Source organism: Gasterosteus aculeatus, chromosome 13 (assembly GCF_964276395.1).
Source record: "Gasterosteus aculeatus chromosome 13, fGasAcu3.hap1.1, whole genome shotgun sequence".
Taxonomy (NCBI): Eukaryota; Metazoa; Chordata; class Actinopteri; order Perciformes; family Gasterosteidae; genus Gasterosteus; species Gasterosteus aculeatus.
The window spans coordinates 3,824,232-3,841,456 of record NC_135701.1 but is presented as its reverse complement, the minus strand read 5'-3'; the positions used below and the strand labels follow the sequence as shown (position 1 = coordinate 3,841,456).

At 50.0% G+C, this 17,225-nt stretch overlaps 1 protein-coding gene across 5 annotated transcripts in view; it reads left to right on the top strand.

Moving 5' to 3' along the window:
* Positions 1 to 16,214, top strand: part of slc20a2 (solute carrier family 20 member 2) — a 32,424-nt gene extending 16,210 nt beyond the window's left edge. For 4 of the 5 annotated variants that reach the window (XM_078087035.1, XM_078087034.1, XM_078087033.1 and 1 more), the window contains 10 exons: positions 1,792 to 2,352; positions 3,454 to 3,594; positions 3,786 to 3,871; positions 4,542 to 4,638; positions 4,802 to 4,921; positions 5,754 to 5,987; positions 6,295 to 6,940; positions 7,104 to 7,289; positions 9,501 to 9,585; positions 12,199 to 16,214. In XM_078087035.1, the coding sequence (XP_077943161.1) occupies positions 2,064 to 2,352; positions 3,454 to 3,594; positions 3,786 to 3,871; positions 4,542 to 4,638; positions 4,802 to 4,921; positions 5,754 to 5,987; positions 6,295 to 6,940; positions 7,104 to 7,289; positions 9,501 to 9,585; positions 12,199 to 12,363 (2,049 nt within the window). In that variant the 5' untranslated portion in view covers positions 1,792 to 2,063 and the 3' untranslated portion in view covers positions 12,364 to 16,214. Of the gene's footprint in view, positions 1 to 1,791; positions 2,353 to 3,453; positions 3,595 to 3,785; positions 3,872 to 4,541; positions 4,639 to 4,801; positions 4,922 to 5,753; positions 5,988 to 6,294; positions 6,941 to 7,103; positions 7,290 to 9,500; positions 9,586 to 10,134; positions 10,220 to 12,198 lie in introns of all 5 variants that reach the window. The other variant, XM_078087037.1, reaches the window with a different exon arrangement.
* Positions 16,215 to 17,225: the final 1,011 nt, after the last annotated feature.

The window sequence follows — 17,225 nt, the reverse complement described above, 5'->3', positions numbered from 1 at the left end:
GGGGCAATGCAAGCTTTTAATTACCGGATTATGGTGGACATCATGATGTGAATGAATGAGATGACGCGGGACCCGATGCTGTTTACATGCACGTACAGGGACTATTTTTTCTCTAGACTACGGAAATGAGACACATAACTATTTTGTACTAGAGGGCAGCTATTTACGCCTAATTGCTGCGCGTCGGGCCAAACAACACCCCCGAACTGTTACATTATTGGACGATAAAGTACAGCCTCTCGTACCTTGTTGCTTAAACACAGTATCTTATTGTAGGAAGTAAGATATCATAAAGTATCTTATGCTATGGTATTGTATTGTGGTGTTTCTGAAAAAACACCCTACTTGTAAGTGCCAATGACAGCATATTGAATATTTTATTAACCTTCAGTCTGAAGACCAAGCCCTGATCTCTGATCCAGTTTTGATCCCTGTCTGGAAGGAAGCAGTGACCAGTGAAAAGACTCTTTTCCTTCGAGGATCAGTAAAGTATCTCATTTTTTTACTCCTCCTCATCTCGTGTACTAAGCTTACCGTGCAACGAATGATATCTGTGCTGTGGTTCAACGCGGATAAAACATGGCAGTGCGTGACCTCCACTGCTCCAGATGGAGCCTCCCGTCCCCACGCGATGATGAGCGAGCACTCGGTTGGTGCCGACAGGAATGCGCTGCAAGCTGTTTACGTTTAACGCTGCCCCATTAACAATTGGCATAACCAAAAATGGAAACGTGCTGCCATCAACCCCTGTGAACAACTTTGATTATGCGGCCGGGACAAAAGTGGAGAGAGAAGCCTGGGTGAGTCATTTGTGGTGGTGGCGGTTTGTCAGGGACCACCAGAGGCTTCAGTGTTGGTGGCCTCATCATCGCCGCCATCAATGCCGCGTGGAACTTTACCGGGACGTGGGAGGCTGCTGCTGATCCCAATTTCTATTGGAGGAACTCGCCGCTCGTTCTAGGAGGGCTGCGATCTTTCTCACAGGAGAATCCCACTCATTGTTTGATTACATGTAGACTGAATAGCTGTAATTTACAGAAAATAACATCTGGAATCCTTCTTTCATTTTGTAGGTTACATTTAGTGGTAATTTGGGCCTGAAGACATAGACACACTTTCTCAATCATCTGTTTCCCTCCCGAACAGCAGCAGTCAAACATCACTGCTGATGTTCTCACTGCATTGCAGTCTCAAGTCCATGCACGGATTTATGTGTTGCTGCAGCAAAGCTTTCCTGCTTGTTTGATCTTCCCCAAAAAAAGAGAAAAGACAAATTTTAGACGGCCTTGAAAGCAGTTCCACATTTATTTTGTAGTTAGATCAGGCACCATCAGGTATGTATCTAAAACATTTCATCTAATTGGTAATAATCAGCTGTTGGTATCACTGTGTCAGACGTCCCGAACTCACCTGGAAAAAAACATGTGAAATAGAAGCAGGTTTTAGCCGAGACGTCTCACTCCTGTTTGTGGGATAAAGCGCTTAACGTCTCGCTCTGCTGCCGGAGTCGCTGTCTGAGATGAGACCCCCCCCCCCTCCTCCCCCAGACCTCCTCCTCTTCCTGCTCTACTCTGTTTTTATCAAAACCAGTTCTGCATCGTCATCTTTCATTCCTGTTTTTCCCTCCCTCTCTCTCTCTCTCTCTCTCTCTCTCTCCCCCTCTCTCGGCCCCTCCCCTCCTTTGTTGCAGGTTGTGTGAAGGGGGGTGTTGTCAGATGGAGGCCACCGTTGATAAAGAGCCGTCATGGCGCATGACACTAATCCGTCTCTGTGTGTCTTCCTCCCCGGCAGGTGAAGGATCTCGCGGACAGGCCGTCTCACACTGAGCGATGGAATGCTCCCCGCAGCCGCCGTCACCCGTCTCCAACCTCAGGACTGAGCTCCAAACGCTGAGTTAGCCGCTGTGCTTCTCCCCTCGAACTCCTTACAACCAGGGGACGAAGAAAAGAGGAGCGGGCTTGGCTTGAGTCGGCTACCAGCGCCGAGAGCTGATTTTTTCTGATTATTTCAGCAGTTTTTGTTTCTCTCTCTGCTCGGATTTGGTTCTTTTAAATCGCATCACGATGGATCTGCAGCCGTATCTGTGGATGGTCATCCTGGGCTTCATCATCGCCTTCGTGCTGGCCTTCTCGGTGGGCGCCAACGACGTGGCCAACTCTTTCGGCACGGCGGTGGGCTCCGGCGTGGTCACGCTGAAGCAGGCGTGCATCTTGGCGTCCATCTTCGAGACGCTGGGCTCCATGCTGCTGGGGGCCAAGGTCGGGGAGACCATCCGGAAGGGCATCATAGACGTCAACCTGTACAACGAGACGGTGCCCGTGCTCATGGCGGGGGAGGTCAGCGCCATGGTCGGTGAGTCGGAGTCGAGTTTGATCCGCCGTTTGCGGAGTGGAGCAACAGTTTTCATCAGACCTCTTCTGACCGCTTGTTACATCCGTTTCAAACCCAAGGATACAGAAATGATCAGCAGGAAACCCCAATTTTAGCTTGGCTAAAATAATAATAATATTTAGATGTATATATTTCTGCCTTTCATATGCTGTGGAGCAGGCGGGGTGTTTTAATTTAATGCACTTATAAAATTTGCTCAATTCACTAAACCACTGAATTACAGAACTGTAGCTGGTTTGTTTTTAATCTTGTCGGAAAAGGTTCATTTGAAGAACATCTGCTCTGCTTAATAATCTATTTCCAGACAAACCTGTCGATTGAAGTTTCGTTTCGGTTGGCAGCCGCTGTGCTCGCGTTAGAGGACATTCACAGCTCAGCGCGCTGGCTCTGCACGTGGACGTCAGATTGCTTCGGCAGAAGAATGACGCAGGGTAGAAAACGAAGGGGTCTCCCACCGAGACAAAACACGGGTGTGACACGCTGCCGCTGGGTCATTGTTGGGGAAGCGGATCTCAGTGTTTCCCACCCCGTTATATCGGGGTGGGGGACTTTTAGAAAACAACAACGTCAAAGCCCCACAATGAGACTCTAAGGTCCCATTAATCAAATAATGGACTCGTAATGGTCTCGATGAATGTTCATTGTTCTTTTGCCACTATGAGGCTTTCACGGCCCCTCAAACGATCCCTGCGTGCATGATCCTGTGTGTCGAGAGCTCTGCGATTACCGCAACTCATTTAGCAAATTCAGATCCCAGCTCTTTTTACGACGATGTTTACAGTAAACACGCGAGGGCGGAGATAATGTGTGTGTTGGTTCCCTTCAGCCAAACAGTCCAAACCAAAAGCAACCATTTAGCATAACAGCACTTAGGATGTCATGTGCAGTCATAACCCAGTACTTACTTTAAGTCTTCAATCCTGTGTAGCAAAAAAAAATACTCTACATTCCTGAGCAAAGTTACGCAATGCGCCTTATTTTCTTTTTCCAGAGCTGTATCTCATCAATGATTGGGTATTAAAGTGTCTCTGAGGTGTGTGTGTGTGTCTGCTTGGACCACAGGGTCGGCCGTCTGGCAGCTGATCGCCTCCTTCCTCAAGCTGCCCATCTCGGGGACTCACTGCATCGTCGGCGCCACTATCGGCTTCTCCATGGTGGCCATCGGCACCAAGGGCGTGCACTGGATGGAGCTCGTCAAGATCGGTAATAGATTGGTTGACTGTTTGTCCCGGCTGTACACACACATACTAGTTCTGTCCGTAGCTCTGCGGCGCGTTGACAGGAATCACCGGCTGGTTTTCAGCGAGGACGACTCCCCGGAGCCCTTTTACACAGAGAGCGGGGTGATTCTGGATCAGCACCGTACCAACAGCCGCTTGTTCTTCTCTCCCTAGTGTCCTCGTGGTTCATCTCCCCTCTGCTCTCTGGATTCATGTCTGGACTCCTGTTCCTGCTCATCAGACACTTCATCCTCAGCAAGGTGGGCTCACGTTATTAATCAATCAATCAAAATGTATTCGTATAGCACATTTTGAAATACAACAAAAGTTGCCTAAAGTGCTGCACATACATTAGATACACGTTATGACACATGTATTGCATTTCTGCTGTACTGAAGTACACACTGACTGGGCCGCATGACGTGGAAGGGGGGAGTCCTCGGTCCTCGGGTGTAAATAGAATCTAGATGGAAGCATCCACGTGCGCACACACAAACCTGTCCAGAGAACTGAAAAACATCCACAGTCACAGATCTGTGGTTACTGGGCAGTCTGTGGCCGACCAGGAAGAGAAAAGTGTTCATGGCTGCAGGATCACGTATGAATGAGTCATATTTCTGTATATATGCGGCTGGCTCAAAGTCATCTCTCTGCACGCTATTCACATCACTGTGTCGTGGTTCTATTATCTCTACACCATTTCTTACATTTTCAGATGCTGGTTTAGAGACTTCCAACCTCGGTACGCCGTCATATCGTGTATCACAGTATTAGGAACAACAGTGAATCACGTCACTGTTTCCACATCTCTATTGATGCACTCTTTGTATGTAGGGGACAACACAGCATGTGCATTGAAGAAAGAACATGTTCAATTATTGTTTTTCTTTCATCCATAAAGATTGAGAGAAACTGTTTTTGTCCTTCCAGGATGACTCCGTCCCCAACGGCCTGCGAGCGCTGCCCGTCTTCTACGCCTCCACCATCGGGATCAACACCTTCTCCATCATGTACACTGGAGCCCCGCGTAGGTGTCCCGCTCATCCAATGATCCCCTCCGTCGTAGCGGTCACTCCCTCGCTGCAGATTAGACGGTGTGACCAGGGTGTGATTTTAAAACAGGTTGTTTTTCTAATTACCTGTGTGTGTGTGTGTGTGTGTGTGTGTGTGTGCGTTCTCATTCGTTGCAGTGCTCGGGTTGGAGATGCTACCGGTGTGGGCCATCTTCCTCATCACGTTAGTGGAGTCGCTGATCATTGCAGCTCTGGTCTGGTTTTTGGTGTGTCCCTGGATGAGGAGGAAAATAGCAAGTAGGTATCTGTGTGTGTATATCAGTGTGTGTGTGTGTGTGTGTGTCCAGTCTTTCTCACGCCGCCTGAAAGCCCGGCACTCTGACCCCGGGCCTGAGAACAAAGCCCCAGCCTCCGGGATGCCAGCGGATGTGTTTGCTCGATGGCCTCTGCCAGAAGCCACCAGAGGAACCCCCTGAACTCCGCCTGGTGCTCTGCTCGCCTTCCCCTTGAGACACAGATACTGGGCCACATGCTAAGTGGTTAAGATCACAGGCCGCGCTGGAGAAAGCTCTCAGACGGAAGTTAGGAATCATTCCTTTCACGCGGAACATCCGCCCGCTTTCCACCACATGACACATGAAGTTAAACCGCGGAGCAGCTGAGGGACCTCGGCCAGGCAGCCTTTATCGGAGCGCTGACACTGACGTCGAGGCTTAAGCTTGAACGCACTGTTTTCTGGAACTTTTCCTCCGGCACGCGACACAAAACACGAGCGCCAGGTCAGGTCAGCCGTACCGTGTGTGACCTCTGAATGCCTGTTAGGATTCAGGTCCTAATCTGTTTTCACACACGTGTGTTCTGAGGTAGGAGAGGGCGGGGGGCATTAGGTCGGTCCACACTGGGATTAGTTTGGATCAGCTGATGGCTATATTTGTGTTTGTGGAATGCTACGGTAAGTTTTCTTTTGTAAAGAATATTAAGGGAATCAGTGCAATACAGCGTGTGCAGAAAAGGTATATTGAAACAATACTTTGCCCTAATGGAAAATAATCCAATCCTTTTCCACCAGCATGGCGTTGTTCCGTGTAAATTGTTGTTGCCCTCTGAACGTCCGCTTGTCGTCCTCCAGGTCGCATAAAGAAGGAGCAGGCCCTCTCCAGGATCTCCGACGAGAGCCTGGACAAGATCCCGGAAGAGGAGGAGGAGAGCCCCGTCTTCAAGGAGCTGCCGGGGGCCAAGGGCACCGACGAGGCCGTGCTGCCGCTCACGGGGGGCGGCAGTGAACGGAGCGCCCGCGAGGGCGGCGGGGACCCCGCCGGCCAGACTAACGGAGGCCACGTCCTGCCCAATGGCAGGGTGTACGGTAAAAGACTCACACTGTTACCATCCTCAGTGAGAAGCCCGTTGTTTCTAGACGAGGCAGCAGGTTACTGCTTCTCTTCAACGGATAAAAAGAGGAACTCTGGCTCTGGTGCGCCTTTAATGGGACATTTAGGAAGGTCAAGACCACTGCAGTGCCGCCCCTAGCTTTCCAACCTTGTGGGGGCGAACGGACCGGCTGACGGGAGGGGGGCCGGTAGCCGTTGCGGGCGCTCTCTGTTTAACTTGCATCCCTTTTTGTGCAAACCTTCAAAAGTCCGCACCCTCACAAACGTCTCCTCCTCTCACAGCCCGAACCCACTCGATGACCAACGGCTGCCTCAAGTCTCCGGTCGCCAATGGCAACTTCAGCTTCGACGGCCACGTGCGCAGCGACGGCCAGGTGTACCACACCGTGCACAAGGACTCGGGCCTGTACAAGGACCTGCTCCACAAGATCCACCTGGGCCGCATGGACGACGGCGACCGCACGGGCTCCACCTCCGGCCAGCCGGACAACAACTACCGGCTGCTGCGCCGCAACAACAGCTACACCTGCTACACGGCCGCCATCTGCGGCATGCCGGTGCAGCCGCTCGTCCGCGCGGAGTCCCGCGACGACAGCGAGAAGCTGGTGGGGGAGGGCGGCGGCGGCGGCGTCAGGAGCAACAGCGTGTCCTACTCCAAGAAGAGGGTGCGCTACGACAGCTACTCGTCGTACTGCAACGCAGTGGCGGAGGCGGAGATCGAGGCGGAGGAGGGCGGGGTGGAGATGAAGCTGGCCACAGAGCTGGAAGGGGGGGACGAGGACGGGGGCGCGACTCCCGTGACTCTGGACGACTTGGCCGAGGAGGACCACGAGGAGAAGGACAAGCCTGAGGTCTTCCTGCTCTTCCACTTCCTGCAGATCCTCACGGCCTGCTTCGGCTCCTTCGCCCACGGAGGCAACGATGTCAGGTGCTGCCCCCCCCTACCCCCACCCGTCCCCCCCCTCCTCCTCTCCCGCTGCTACCTGATCACACATCTCATGAGCTTTACGCCTACAAGTAGCGTTGTTGTGCCAGTCTAGCATTGGTATCAGAGGGGTCTGAAGTCATCCCCCATTTCCCCGCCTCCGCAGTAACGCCATCGGGCCCCTGGTGGCACTGTGGATGATCTACGACCAGGGCGGCGTGATGCAAGACGCCGCCACCCCCATCTGGCTGCTGTTTTACGGCGGCATCGGCATCTGCGCCGGCCTGTGGGTGTGGGGCCGCCGCGTCATCCAGACCATGGGGAAGGACCTGACTCCCATCACCCCCTCAAGGTGAGAACGCCACCACGTGGGAGAGCGGCCGGTTTGGTGGGTGTCTGTGTTTGTGGACAGTTGTAAGAGTGAGAAAAGAACAAAGTGGATAAGAGAGCGACAACGCCGGCGATGAGCCTCGACATCAGGTGGGACCTCGGTAAGTATTTCCATGAAAACACACATTCAATGTCTTTTCTGAACATTTGACCCGACGCCGGCGGCAGAATGCACGAACCCGAGGCAGCGAGATGACATTAAGCTGCAGTAACCTCGTTATGTGCGCCGACCGAGAGGCGTAACACCCTTTTACTGCACACGGTCGTCCTAAAAAGGCCTCTCTCTTTGTGTTTGTGTTTCTTTGGGATTACATTACTTTCCCCAGAGACGTATAAAATGTAACTAGTTCATGATTACCGAACAACATAATCAGCATTTTTAGTCGTACTCTAACATCTAGCTAGAACTGCTTAGTAATACATGTCCCTCTCATAGCCTTTACCAAGAAGTTGATACTCTGTCTGTCTTATTTTGACCTTTGACCTTACTACATACCCATTCTGAAGTCTTCCAGAGCACAACCTTTATTTACAGAGGGCCCACCTCCCACAACCTAAACCTCACTGCGGCGCCTCCGTCCCCTCGTCCGCCCCATGCCCTGTCTGAAGAGTGCATGTGTGCGAGTGCTTGTGTGTGTGTGTGTGTGTGTGTGTGTGTGTACGGATACATCGCACAGGGTAACAGGAAGTTGCTTGGCATTCTAGATGGGGAGAAGCAGGAAGGGAGAGGGGGGGGGGGCGAAGCCACCTTGGGAAGCCTCTCTTCTCCGCCCACAGGGGAAGGACGCCACTCTGACTCAGTCTCCCCCTCTGTCCTCCTCCTTTCCCTTTTCCCCCCAATTCCTTCCTACATGACTGTAAATCTCTCATGTTTTGCGGTTAACCTTCTTCTTTTCTCTTCTCCCTCCCTTTCTTGCTCAATCCCAGTTGCGTCTCCTCGCTGCACCTCCATGTCTTGTTTTTCTTGCCGTGCCACTTCTAAATCCTCCCTGGAGTTCCCATTCTCGTTATTTCTCCCTCTTTCTCCGGCTGTCTCCTCGTCCTTGGCCCCTCTCTCACTGTGCACCTCTTCTCTCTCTTTCCTAATCGCCCTCTTTCCGTCACCAGCTGGGTGTTTTGCCAGGACTTTTAAGACAGATTTGCTCTGGTCTGCCGTTCCAAAGGCCCTCTCTTCCTCCAGTGTCTGTTTCCAAGGATCAATCTGACGGAGGGGCTCTCTGGGGCCGGACAGGGCGGCTAAATAAGTGTCTGCGGTCGGAAGCTGACCAGGGACGTGAAATGCGCATCGTCTCGGCCCTTTTTGATGACCTCATTTTGTGAGTCACACGCAGAACCGCTCCAGGAATGTTTGTAGGTGGAGTGAGCGATGATTGTCTTAGAAATACTGTTTCTCCAGGAATCATTGTTCCTCTGGAGACATCCTTTATTGTCTTCTTACAAGGGAGGACTGGATTCCATTCACCTCCCCGACTTTTTCATTCTGCATTTTCTGTTAGCTTAGCTAGGAAGGGCTGACAGTAACGCATTACAGAGGGAGACATGACGGTTCAAAGGGGCTGCATTTCCATGGGGACATCACACACCGGCCCTAATCGTCTGGTTACCGATGGGTCCCTGTGGTGTTTAAGATTCAGGTCAAATCATTAGAAAACGTCCGCTTTTTCTGTTCACGACCAAAGACTCAGCTGGTTTCTTTCCCTTTTTTCTCTCCTGCCTTTCCCTTATTTTACTTTTTGTAATCCGTAGTTTTCCGTCGACCCCAAAAGACGGCCTGAATGCTTTTTTCTCTGATAGCTGAGATCGCAGGGGGAGGACATTTTTAAAATGCCTTTCTCTTTCAGTCCGCCCACCGGTCTGGTGTCAACATGTGAATAATGCTCTGGACAGAGGACACGTCTTCAGGCAGAAGCACACGCCCACAGGTTCTGTCTGTGGAGCCACATGCGACCAGGCTGTGTATGAGTTCCCCTTCCAACAGTCTGCACCGGATAGAGACGCTGGCTTTACTGTGTGTGTGTGTGTGTGTGTGTGTGTGTTGATCCTGCTTTCGATGAACCGTTCTCTAACTGTGTTACTGTAAATGCGGGCGGTTCCCTCAGGAGCAAACCCTCGTCCTAACAATGAAGGATGTCTCTTTGTCCCCCCACCCCGTCCCCCCTCCCTCACTCCACAGTGGATTCACTATTGAACTGGCCTCTGCACTCACAGTGGTGTTTGCTTCCAATATCGGAATCCCTGTCAGTACCACGCACTGCAAGGTATGAGCCAGCGGGCCCCTCCAACCAGCCTCTCGACCCCCCACCCTCACCCGCACACAGTCCATTCTCCGGGGGACGGGGGCTCACACTGCCTCCCGGGGGCACCGGGTCTCCTTCTGCTGGCTCCCCGGGGCCCCAATTAGGATGCCACGTTTAATCAGAGACGGCAAAGTTCCGGTTCTCTTCTCTGCGTTCAGAACACAAACGATGGGAGCCGCCCCCCGCAGCAGTGTGCAGCCCCTCCCCGCCGTTTATTTCCAGGAAACCTCGGAGGAAACCCGGACGACGTGGTGGACCCCCCCCCCCTCGTCCCGACAACCCCCCCTTCCCCCCCATGGTGTTGGTTTCATTTCCACGAGCTCTCTTCTGTGTTTTTATTGACCTCTCAACACTTGCATGGTTTGGTGTGTGGGTCCTCGCCTCCTGTGCTCGGCTGCAGGAGATCCCCCCCCCCCCCTCCCCTCAAGCCGTCCTTGTTCTGCAGCCTTGTGTTTACCTCCCTTTCCCCTCCGCCCCTCTCTGTGTCCCTCCACTCATCTGTCTTCACAGCGGATTTTGCATTGAAGTAATGAGTGCGTTAACAGTGCTCGTTGCGTCAAATGTGGGCGTCCCAATAAGCTCCACCCACTGCAAGGTACAGGTGTCATCGGCAGTGAAGCCGCTTCAGCGCTTCACCCGTAGCTTACCGCCAATCACTCAACTCCTCAAGTTGCGGTTTTGACTTTTCCTGCAGTTTCCCCCCCGACTCCTAAAGTTTACATGAAGGATGTAATGAACTTCAAGCTTATGTATAAAGTATAAATATGTGTGTAAATACATATAGTTTAGCTGTTAAACTGTGCGTTTTGAAAGCATTGACAATGTATCATCCACTACTTATTCACATTCTCTTTCTTCAGTTATATCAGACGGATCACATTTTCAGACATGTCCTTGGCATTGAACACGCCGCCTGTGCCGGCTTCTTTATTGGCTCTGAGCAGTTGCCAGGCAACCGGTGGATTGTCAAGGAAGTTACTGCTCGCAACAAAGAAATGGTATAACTAGTATGTAAGAAAAAGTAAGGATCTCGCGGCTTCCTTTTGTTTCCAGTCTTTATGCTAAGCTAACTGGCTCTAGAGTAGATAAGAGGATAGTTGATTCGGCCAGTAGTCCCAATGGTTGTAGCTGCGACGGGCCAGAGGGAATTTTAGTACGCATGCAGTTTATTATCAGTGATACAAGACAATAATCTGCATGTATGAAAATATGAAAGCGTCACCTCATAGTTCAGGTATATAATATTTCACTGCTGATGGGAAACTGCACAAGATTCAAAGCTGGTATTAAATTAATGATGATCAATTTGTCTAAACGTCAACATCATTATCCATACCTTATTACCACCCCCCCCTCCCTCCCTCCCCCCACCTAAAACCTTCGATAATCAACTGCCATGTCAAAATGCTAAATCTACTGATGGCTAGAAGTGTACGCTGTGTTGCTGGGGGGGTCGGGGGAGGTGCCCAGACGTTGTTGGAGGAAATCAGCTTATGTTACTGTGAGGAACTTCAAACTAAAAACAAGTATCCAACAACGCCTGTGAACATCTCCCAGGGAGAACGTGAGAGTGAACGCGCGCATGACGGGCGTCCGTTTAGTTTCACGCGTCGGTGCGGAGTGAGCGTCCTCATTCGCTTCATTTGGCCCTTTGCTGATGAGCAGATGAGACTCAGCGGGCGCCCGGCTCAGTGGGAGCACGTGTGGCGACGCGTCGTTTCAGAAGAAGGCGCTCGGCAGCCCGCTCGCCCGAAAAATACGACGGCTCGCCAATAAACGTGTTCAGGTGTCAAATCGCACGGGCCTTCTGATAGGCTACTTCCAGAATGAGGCGAGGTATTTTCGGTGTGGTCAAGTCCGGCCCAAGTGACCCTGACCTCTGGACCACACCTGTCGACCTTCCACATTTAGTCTCCATCTGGCGTTTCTCTGGCCGTAGAAGAGCAGTCACCGCACGTGCTTCCACCCCTAAAGCCCCGAAACGTGCCCACGTGTCCACTGACTTGAATGAAGGGGGGAGGAGTTTATGTGTGGACGCCTGACACGAGCGGCGATGATTCAAGCAACAGGCCTGCTGATTTCACGCGTCCACGCATGAGCATTTCACTCGGGGTAACGTCCACGATCGGCTTGCTCTGACTAACGTAGACATTTTGGATCCGGGCTGGTCACAAAGAGCTGAACGCCAATCACAGGCTCCTCACTTTGCTTTTGGCGGTTCTGGTCCCAGTCTAGAACTAGACAGCTCCCGCTGAAACTATGTAGATCGACAGGTAAGAGGAAACATGTTGGTTTCATGTTGGGGTGAACTGTCCCCTTTAGTATTAAATGGCAGAGCCAAAAGCCACAGACATAGTGGAGAGCTAGATGCACGAAAAGAGCCTAAACATATAAAAGTCAGGCAGAATGCCGCTAAAAAAATAATAGAAGTAAAAATAAGAAACCAGGCGGACATCTGAAACGATGAGCATGAGAAAAACCCGAGCGGCCTGCAGCTCTTCAGTGACTTTGCCTTCTTGAAAGCGCTCTGCTTGGTGCTGCTGCTGATTGTCTTCTCCCCCCCGGCACCTCTAGGTGGGCTCGGTCGTGGCCGTGGGTTGGATCCGCTCCAAGAAAGCGGTGGACTGGCACCTCTTCAGGAACATCTTCCTGGCGTGGTTCGTCACGGTGCCCGTGGCCGGCCTGTTCAGCGCCGCCGTCATGGCCCTGTTCGTCTACGGCATCCTGCCCTACGTCTGAGGGACGCTCGCCTGGGGGAGGGGAGGGGGAGGGACCCTGGGTACTCGGGAGGGGGGGTGGGAGGGGGGGGGGGGGGGGGGGGGGCTGGTTCTTTGCTGCCGGCTCCGTCGTCCAGACGTCTCTTTTGTTTCTGAGCGCTTGATGTTCATTCTCTTCTTGCGGCGCACCACAACGCGTGCCGTCAATGTGCTTCTGCCCACCATTCATTGGGATGTGCCAACTGTGGGGAGAGCTTCAGTAACCCTGTTTCATCTCAGCATAAAAAAAACAAAAACAAACAAAAACTAAACCTTGAGTTTAAAAAAAACTAAGTGCAGTAAAACCTGTAATCGTTCTAACAGCAAACCCGAGTAGCATCGCCGCTCCACTGCTCATTAATGTTCCAAAATGCCAGAAAAAAAACCCTGTACATATTGTTGTATTGGATTGAGTGTGACTTGCTGTTTTGCGGCTTGCTTTAAAGTAAAAAAAAAATCTAAATAGAAAAAGAAGAAAAGGTTGTGTGGTAAAGCGACCCAGCCATCATGTCACAGGTACAGCCGGGGCCAAACGGGAGGGCGGTGCGACTGTCACTCTGCTATCTGTTCATTTCCTTTTGTTCACCGTACCACAGGAACCTGATTTGCTAAAAGAGTTGAGTTTCTTTGTCCAGAGCTCCTCTATGTTTTTAGAGACGGATCTCATATTTTTAAATAATGTAATATACTGTAATTTGTACTGTAAATACTGTCCTGAAGAGTATTTGGAGAGGGAGTTTGTTTTTAACGAAGGAAGGAAGGAAGGAAGGAAGGGGCTCTTCATGATGTCATTAAAATACAGTGAGTTTTATGCCAGAAAAACACACACACACACACACACACACAGGCTGCCAGTTTCAAAGCAATTTGCAGAAGTGACTTAATCAAATTAAAAAGGTATTTAAGTGTATATCAAAGGACCCGTTCTCAACAGGGAACATAGTGCTTTCCCTGTGATCAGTGAAGTCAACAGTCCTGGTGCAGTTCGGCTAAGTGAACGTTACGCTGCGTCTCAGGTGACGACAGACACAGAAGCGCAGCGACAAGGTCCTGTGTTCACATATCTGTCATCGGTTTGCCTTTTGCTTTCATATCTCTTTTAAGAAGTCGTGTTCCTGATACAAGAAGCTCCCAGTCGGGTCCAGGGTCAATGAAGCGTCTGTGCCCCCTACCCCCCCCCCCCCCCCCACTGGTCGGACGGCCCCATCGAACGCTTTGTATCACGTATATGACACATAGATGTGCATCTCAGCCAGTTAATGCAGAAGTGGACTTGATAGGGGTCCAAACTCCCGGCCCGTACGCGTAGCTCCTCAAAATGGGCCGCTTGTTGTTTGTGACGAGTAGAAGAGTCCAATCCAAGTGCTAAAGGTGGCCGATATATCACAGGGGGGGGGGGGGGGTAGTACTGATCATCACCAGCTTTTTAACAAGGTCACCTGACCTGTAGAAGAACAAAATCTATTTTTTTCTTGAAAAATAACTTTATGCCAGGTGTTGCAAGGTCTCTTTTCTCTTGATTTTTTTTTTCTTGTGTGTTTCATAATTTCAATTTTGTTTGTTTTTGTCTTTCTCATGAACAAATCTATGTTTAAGTAGCCACTTGCCTTGTAACATTGTGTTTTACTTTGTGCAGATACGGTCAAATAATGAAGTACTGTGGTGTTTACATCGTAACCATATTGTAGAGTATCTGGAATAAATAAAAAACGTTGCCTAATGATGCCAATGAAAGACGGAACTTTAAACAATAATTTTTTTTCTAAGTGCGAGTAAAAACATAGTAGTGGGAGGACGTGTTTTGTAGTAGTAGTAGTACTAATCATGAGTCACTTTGCGCTGCTACTACGATGCGTTTACACTACAAATGAAAAATGACTAGAGAGATCTCATCAGGACGATATATTTTTCTACCATGACGTGAGTTTTACCTTCCAGAACTGTACGGGGGGGGGTTTGCTGCTTGACCTCCGGTGACCCTGAGAGACCAGGAAGGCCCTCCGCCTCGCTAGGGCCACTGCGTTTGTCTCACACTAGGATCAACCCGTCGGTTGCCAATAGATCGGATTTTGAAATCCCCATTTTTATTTTAGGAAGGTAGAAAAACCCTTTGTAATTGTGTTTCCCTATCGCTGTTTGGCTTTAAGTCTCAGGTCGAGACTCTTAAATCTTCAACAACTGGACCACGAGGACATTTCTTTTCTTGTTTAGGAAACCACTGAAGCTCATACCTTTTTCACTCTTCACACAGGCCGCGTTGCACATGGGGGGTGCTCCTAATTCACACAGCAACAATCTCGTCAAATGCTCGGAAAAACAACATTAGTCCATAATATAGATAATGGTAAAATGTAGTAGTAGTAGTAGTATTGGAATGTGCAGGATATGTTGCTTTCAAGAGCAGTACTAGTAGAGCGCTTTCTTCACTTCCATCCTGCAGCTAATGAAAGGCACTCCACAGGCTGGTGGAGGTCCAGGGTTCTGCTCCTCTGGTCACACCATGAGGTCTGGACTCACAGATGTGGGTTGACCTGGTCTGTGTTGGCCCCCCATCCCCCCGCCGTTGTAGCTCACGTGTCTTTCTCTCTTTCTGGTGTGTATTTCCACGCATTAACAGTCTTGATAGGCCAAAAGGAGTGCACTGCTCAAGATGGGGAGGAAAAAGCGAAAAGGCTCTCCTGGTGACAACGTCTAATGTCACTTGTCAAATTTGAAGGGGAGTAACCAACGCTACGTGAAAAGCTAACGTTAGTAGCATTAGCTATCTGGGTGTTAAAACCCACGGAAACCTGGTTTTCCGACATCACGTGTTTCTTCATAGGAATAAATGGTGTTGTTACTCTGGTTTGACCCGATGATTCGTGCGACTATTCAAATGGCTCTGATTGGTGCACAAAAAACGTGACATCACCTTTTTCGGCAACAAAGCCACGCCCACTTCAAACCAGCCCGGGGGTGCCAAAACAGATACATCGCTCATGGGAAGACTTTTCCGACTGCAAAGTTGTGCATTAAAATGGTGGGTACCATCGTTCACAGTAAGAAGCTGATGACACCTTTAGACAACTGTTTTCAGGGGCTCTAAATGAGTCAGATCCAATTTGAGTCAAATCTTCTCATCAATTATCAATAAGATTGTAACATAGTGGAATATTCATATACAATGGTTGTGCAGGTAAAGACTTGAAAAATGTGGTGCGGCACAATGAGCCGCAGCCGATAGGTGGCGCTCCCCAACACTTTTCCCCTCCCCGCTTGAGCCCCGCCCACGTTGGCCCCCACGCTACGCTGCCGCGTGACCTCCTCACAGGGGAAGCGAAGGCGCCATCTCTTTCCGTCTGAATTGTGCATTAAAAGCAGTTATTCGTGAAGGTGGAACTACATCGCGTAGCTTCACCCGCCCCCCTTCGCCTACGACGTAACAGCGCCCTCTGGTGTTCATAAGGGAACCAGCACCCACCTCTCGGGAGATGGGCGGGGCATCAGTGGGCGGGGCCTCAGTTCAGACCCACAGTGACGTGCTGTCTCTAGTGTTTGTGATAGAATGTGCTCCTTGGCTGGCCTGCAGGCTTTACAAGCTCCGTGTTGTCTTTTTACTGTTTACTGCTGTCTTAACTCTTCGGTCCTTCAACAGTTAAAAAAAGAATAAATGAATAAACAACTGAATATTAAAAAAAAAGCTAAAGAAAGTGTAGCTTGCTTCTACAAAATCTTAAAGCTCTTCTGATTTGCATATATTGTACTGTAATGTTTTATTTAAGATTTTAGTGAGTACAAAATACTGTCTGCATTTAAACTAAATTATGGGAATTAAAATTACAAAGAATACCTAAATCCCACTGAGTTGTGTGTTTTATTTTGGAAATAATTATATGTGTATATATAGTGCACTTAAACACTTGATGTTGTGGTTTTGCCGTCCTCTTCTCTCCCTCCCAAACACACACACACGCTTTGCATGCATTGGGTTCCCTACAGCAACCGTCCGACCTCTTTAAAGACTGAATGGACGGGTCAGATCTTTTCAGGCTGATGTTATTTAGGGTTTCAGAGCGCTGATAATAATTCAGCGACTTGGCACAGACGAAGTTCCCAGCGCTGTCGCTGTCCCGTGCTGGGTTTTAATTTAAGAAGTCTCTGCAGTAACCCTGAGAAATGCCAGTTTGATGCCGGCATAAAGTGCGTGACACCATTTCCGCCAGTGGGATAATGGCTTCCATGTCATGTTGGTTGAGTCACTAACCGACGAGAGATGGAAACCTTTCGCCCGCTGTGGGCCCGGGGCCCCCACAGTTTAGGAGCGTTGCTCATGCTGTAGAGCACGAGAGGTAGAGCCCGTTTGTCTGGCCCCATTTATTCATTTGTGGTTCCTGTGCTTGTCTTAATTGACAGCAGAGGGGCTCTTTAGCCGTGAGACAGTCACATCCTCTTCAGAGGGTTCCGTCCTCACGCAGCGACACTCTGCAGGATGCTAAAACGCTCATTTAAGTTACAAATTCATCCAGAAGGGATTCAGAATTTTTTTTTTTTGCATTACACATACATTAGCCTTTAGAAATGTGTGAATCCCACATTTGCTTTTAGATTAAAAGAGGGATAAAATGTTCAGTTAAACTACTATTTGAATACATCTAAATAGTGCGTCAATAACGTTATTTGATCACAAAGCAAATATCCTCAAAGCTTCAAGTGTTTAACGTTGCCTCAAGCGTCCCACTCTGCGGCGGCCTACCCAGGGTTTGGGCCTCGAAGGCCCCTGAACTCTGGGCCCGAGATTCATCAATCATTTCATTTAGACCCCGAGCCCAAGAGGCCCGAAATGCCTCCTTCAGCTTCCCCAAACCT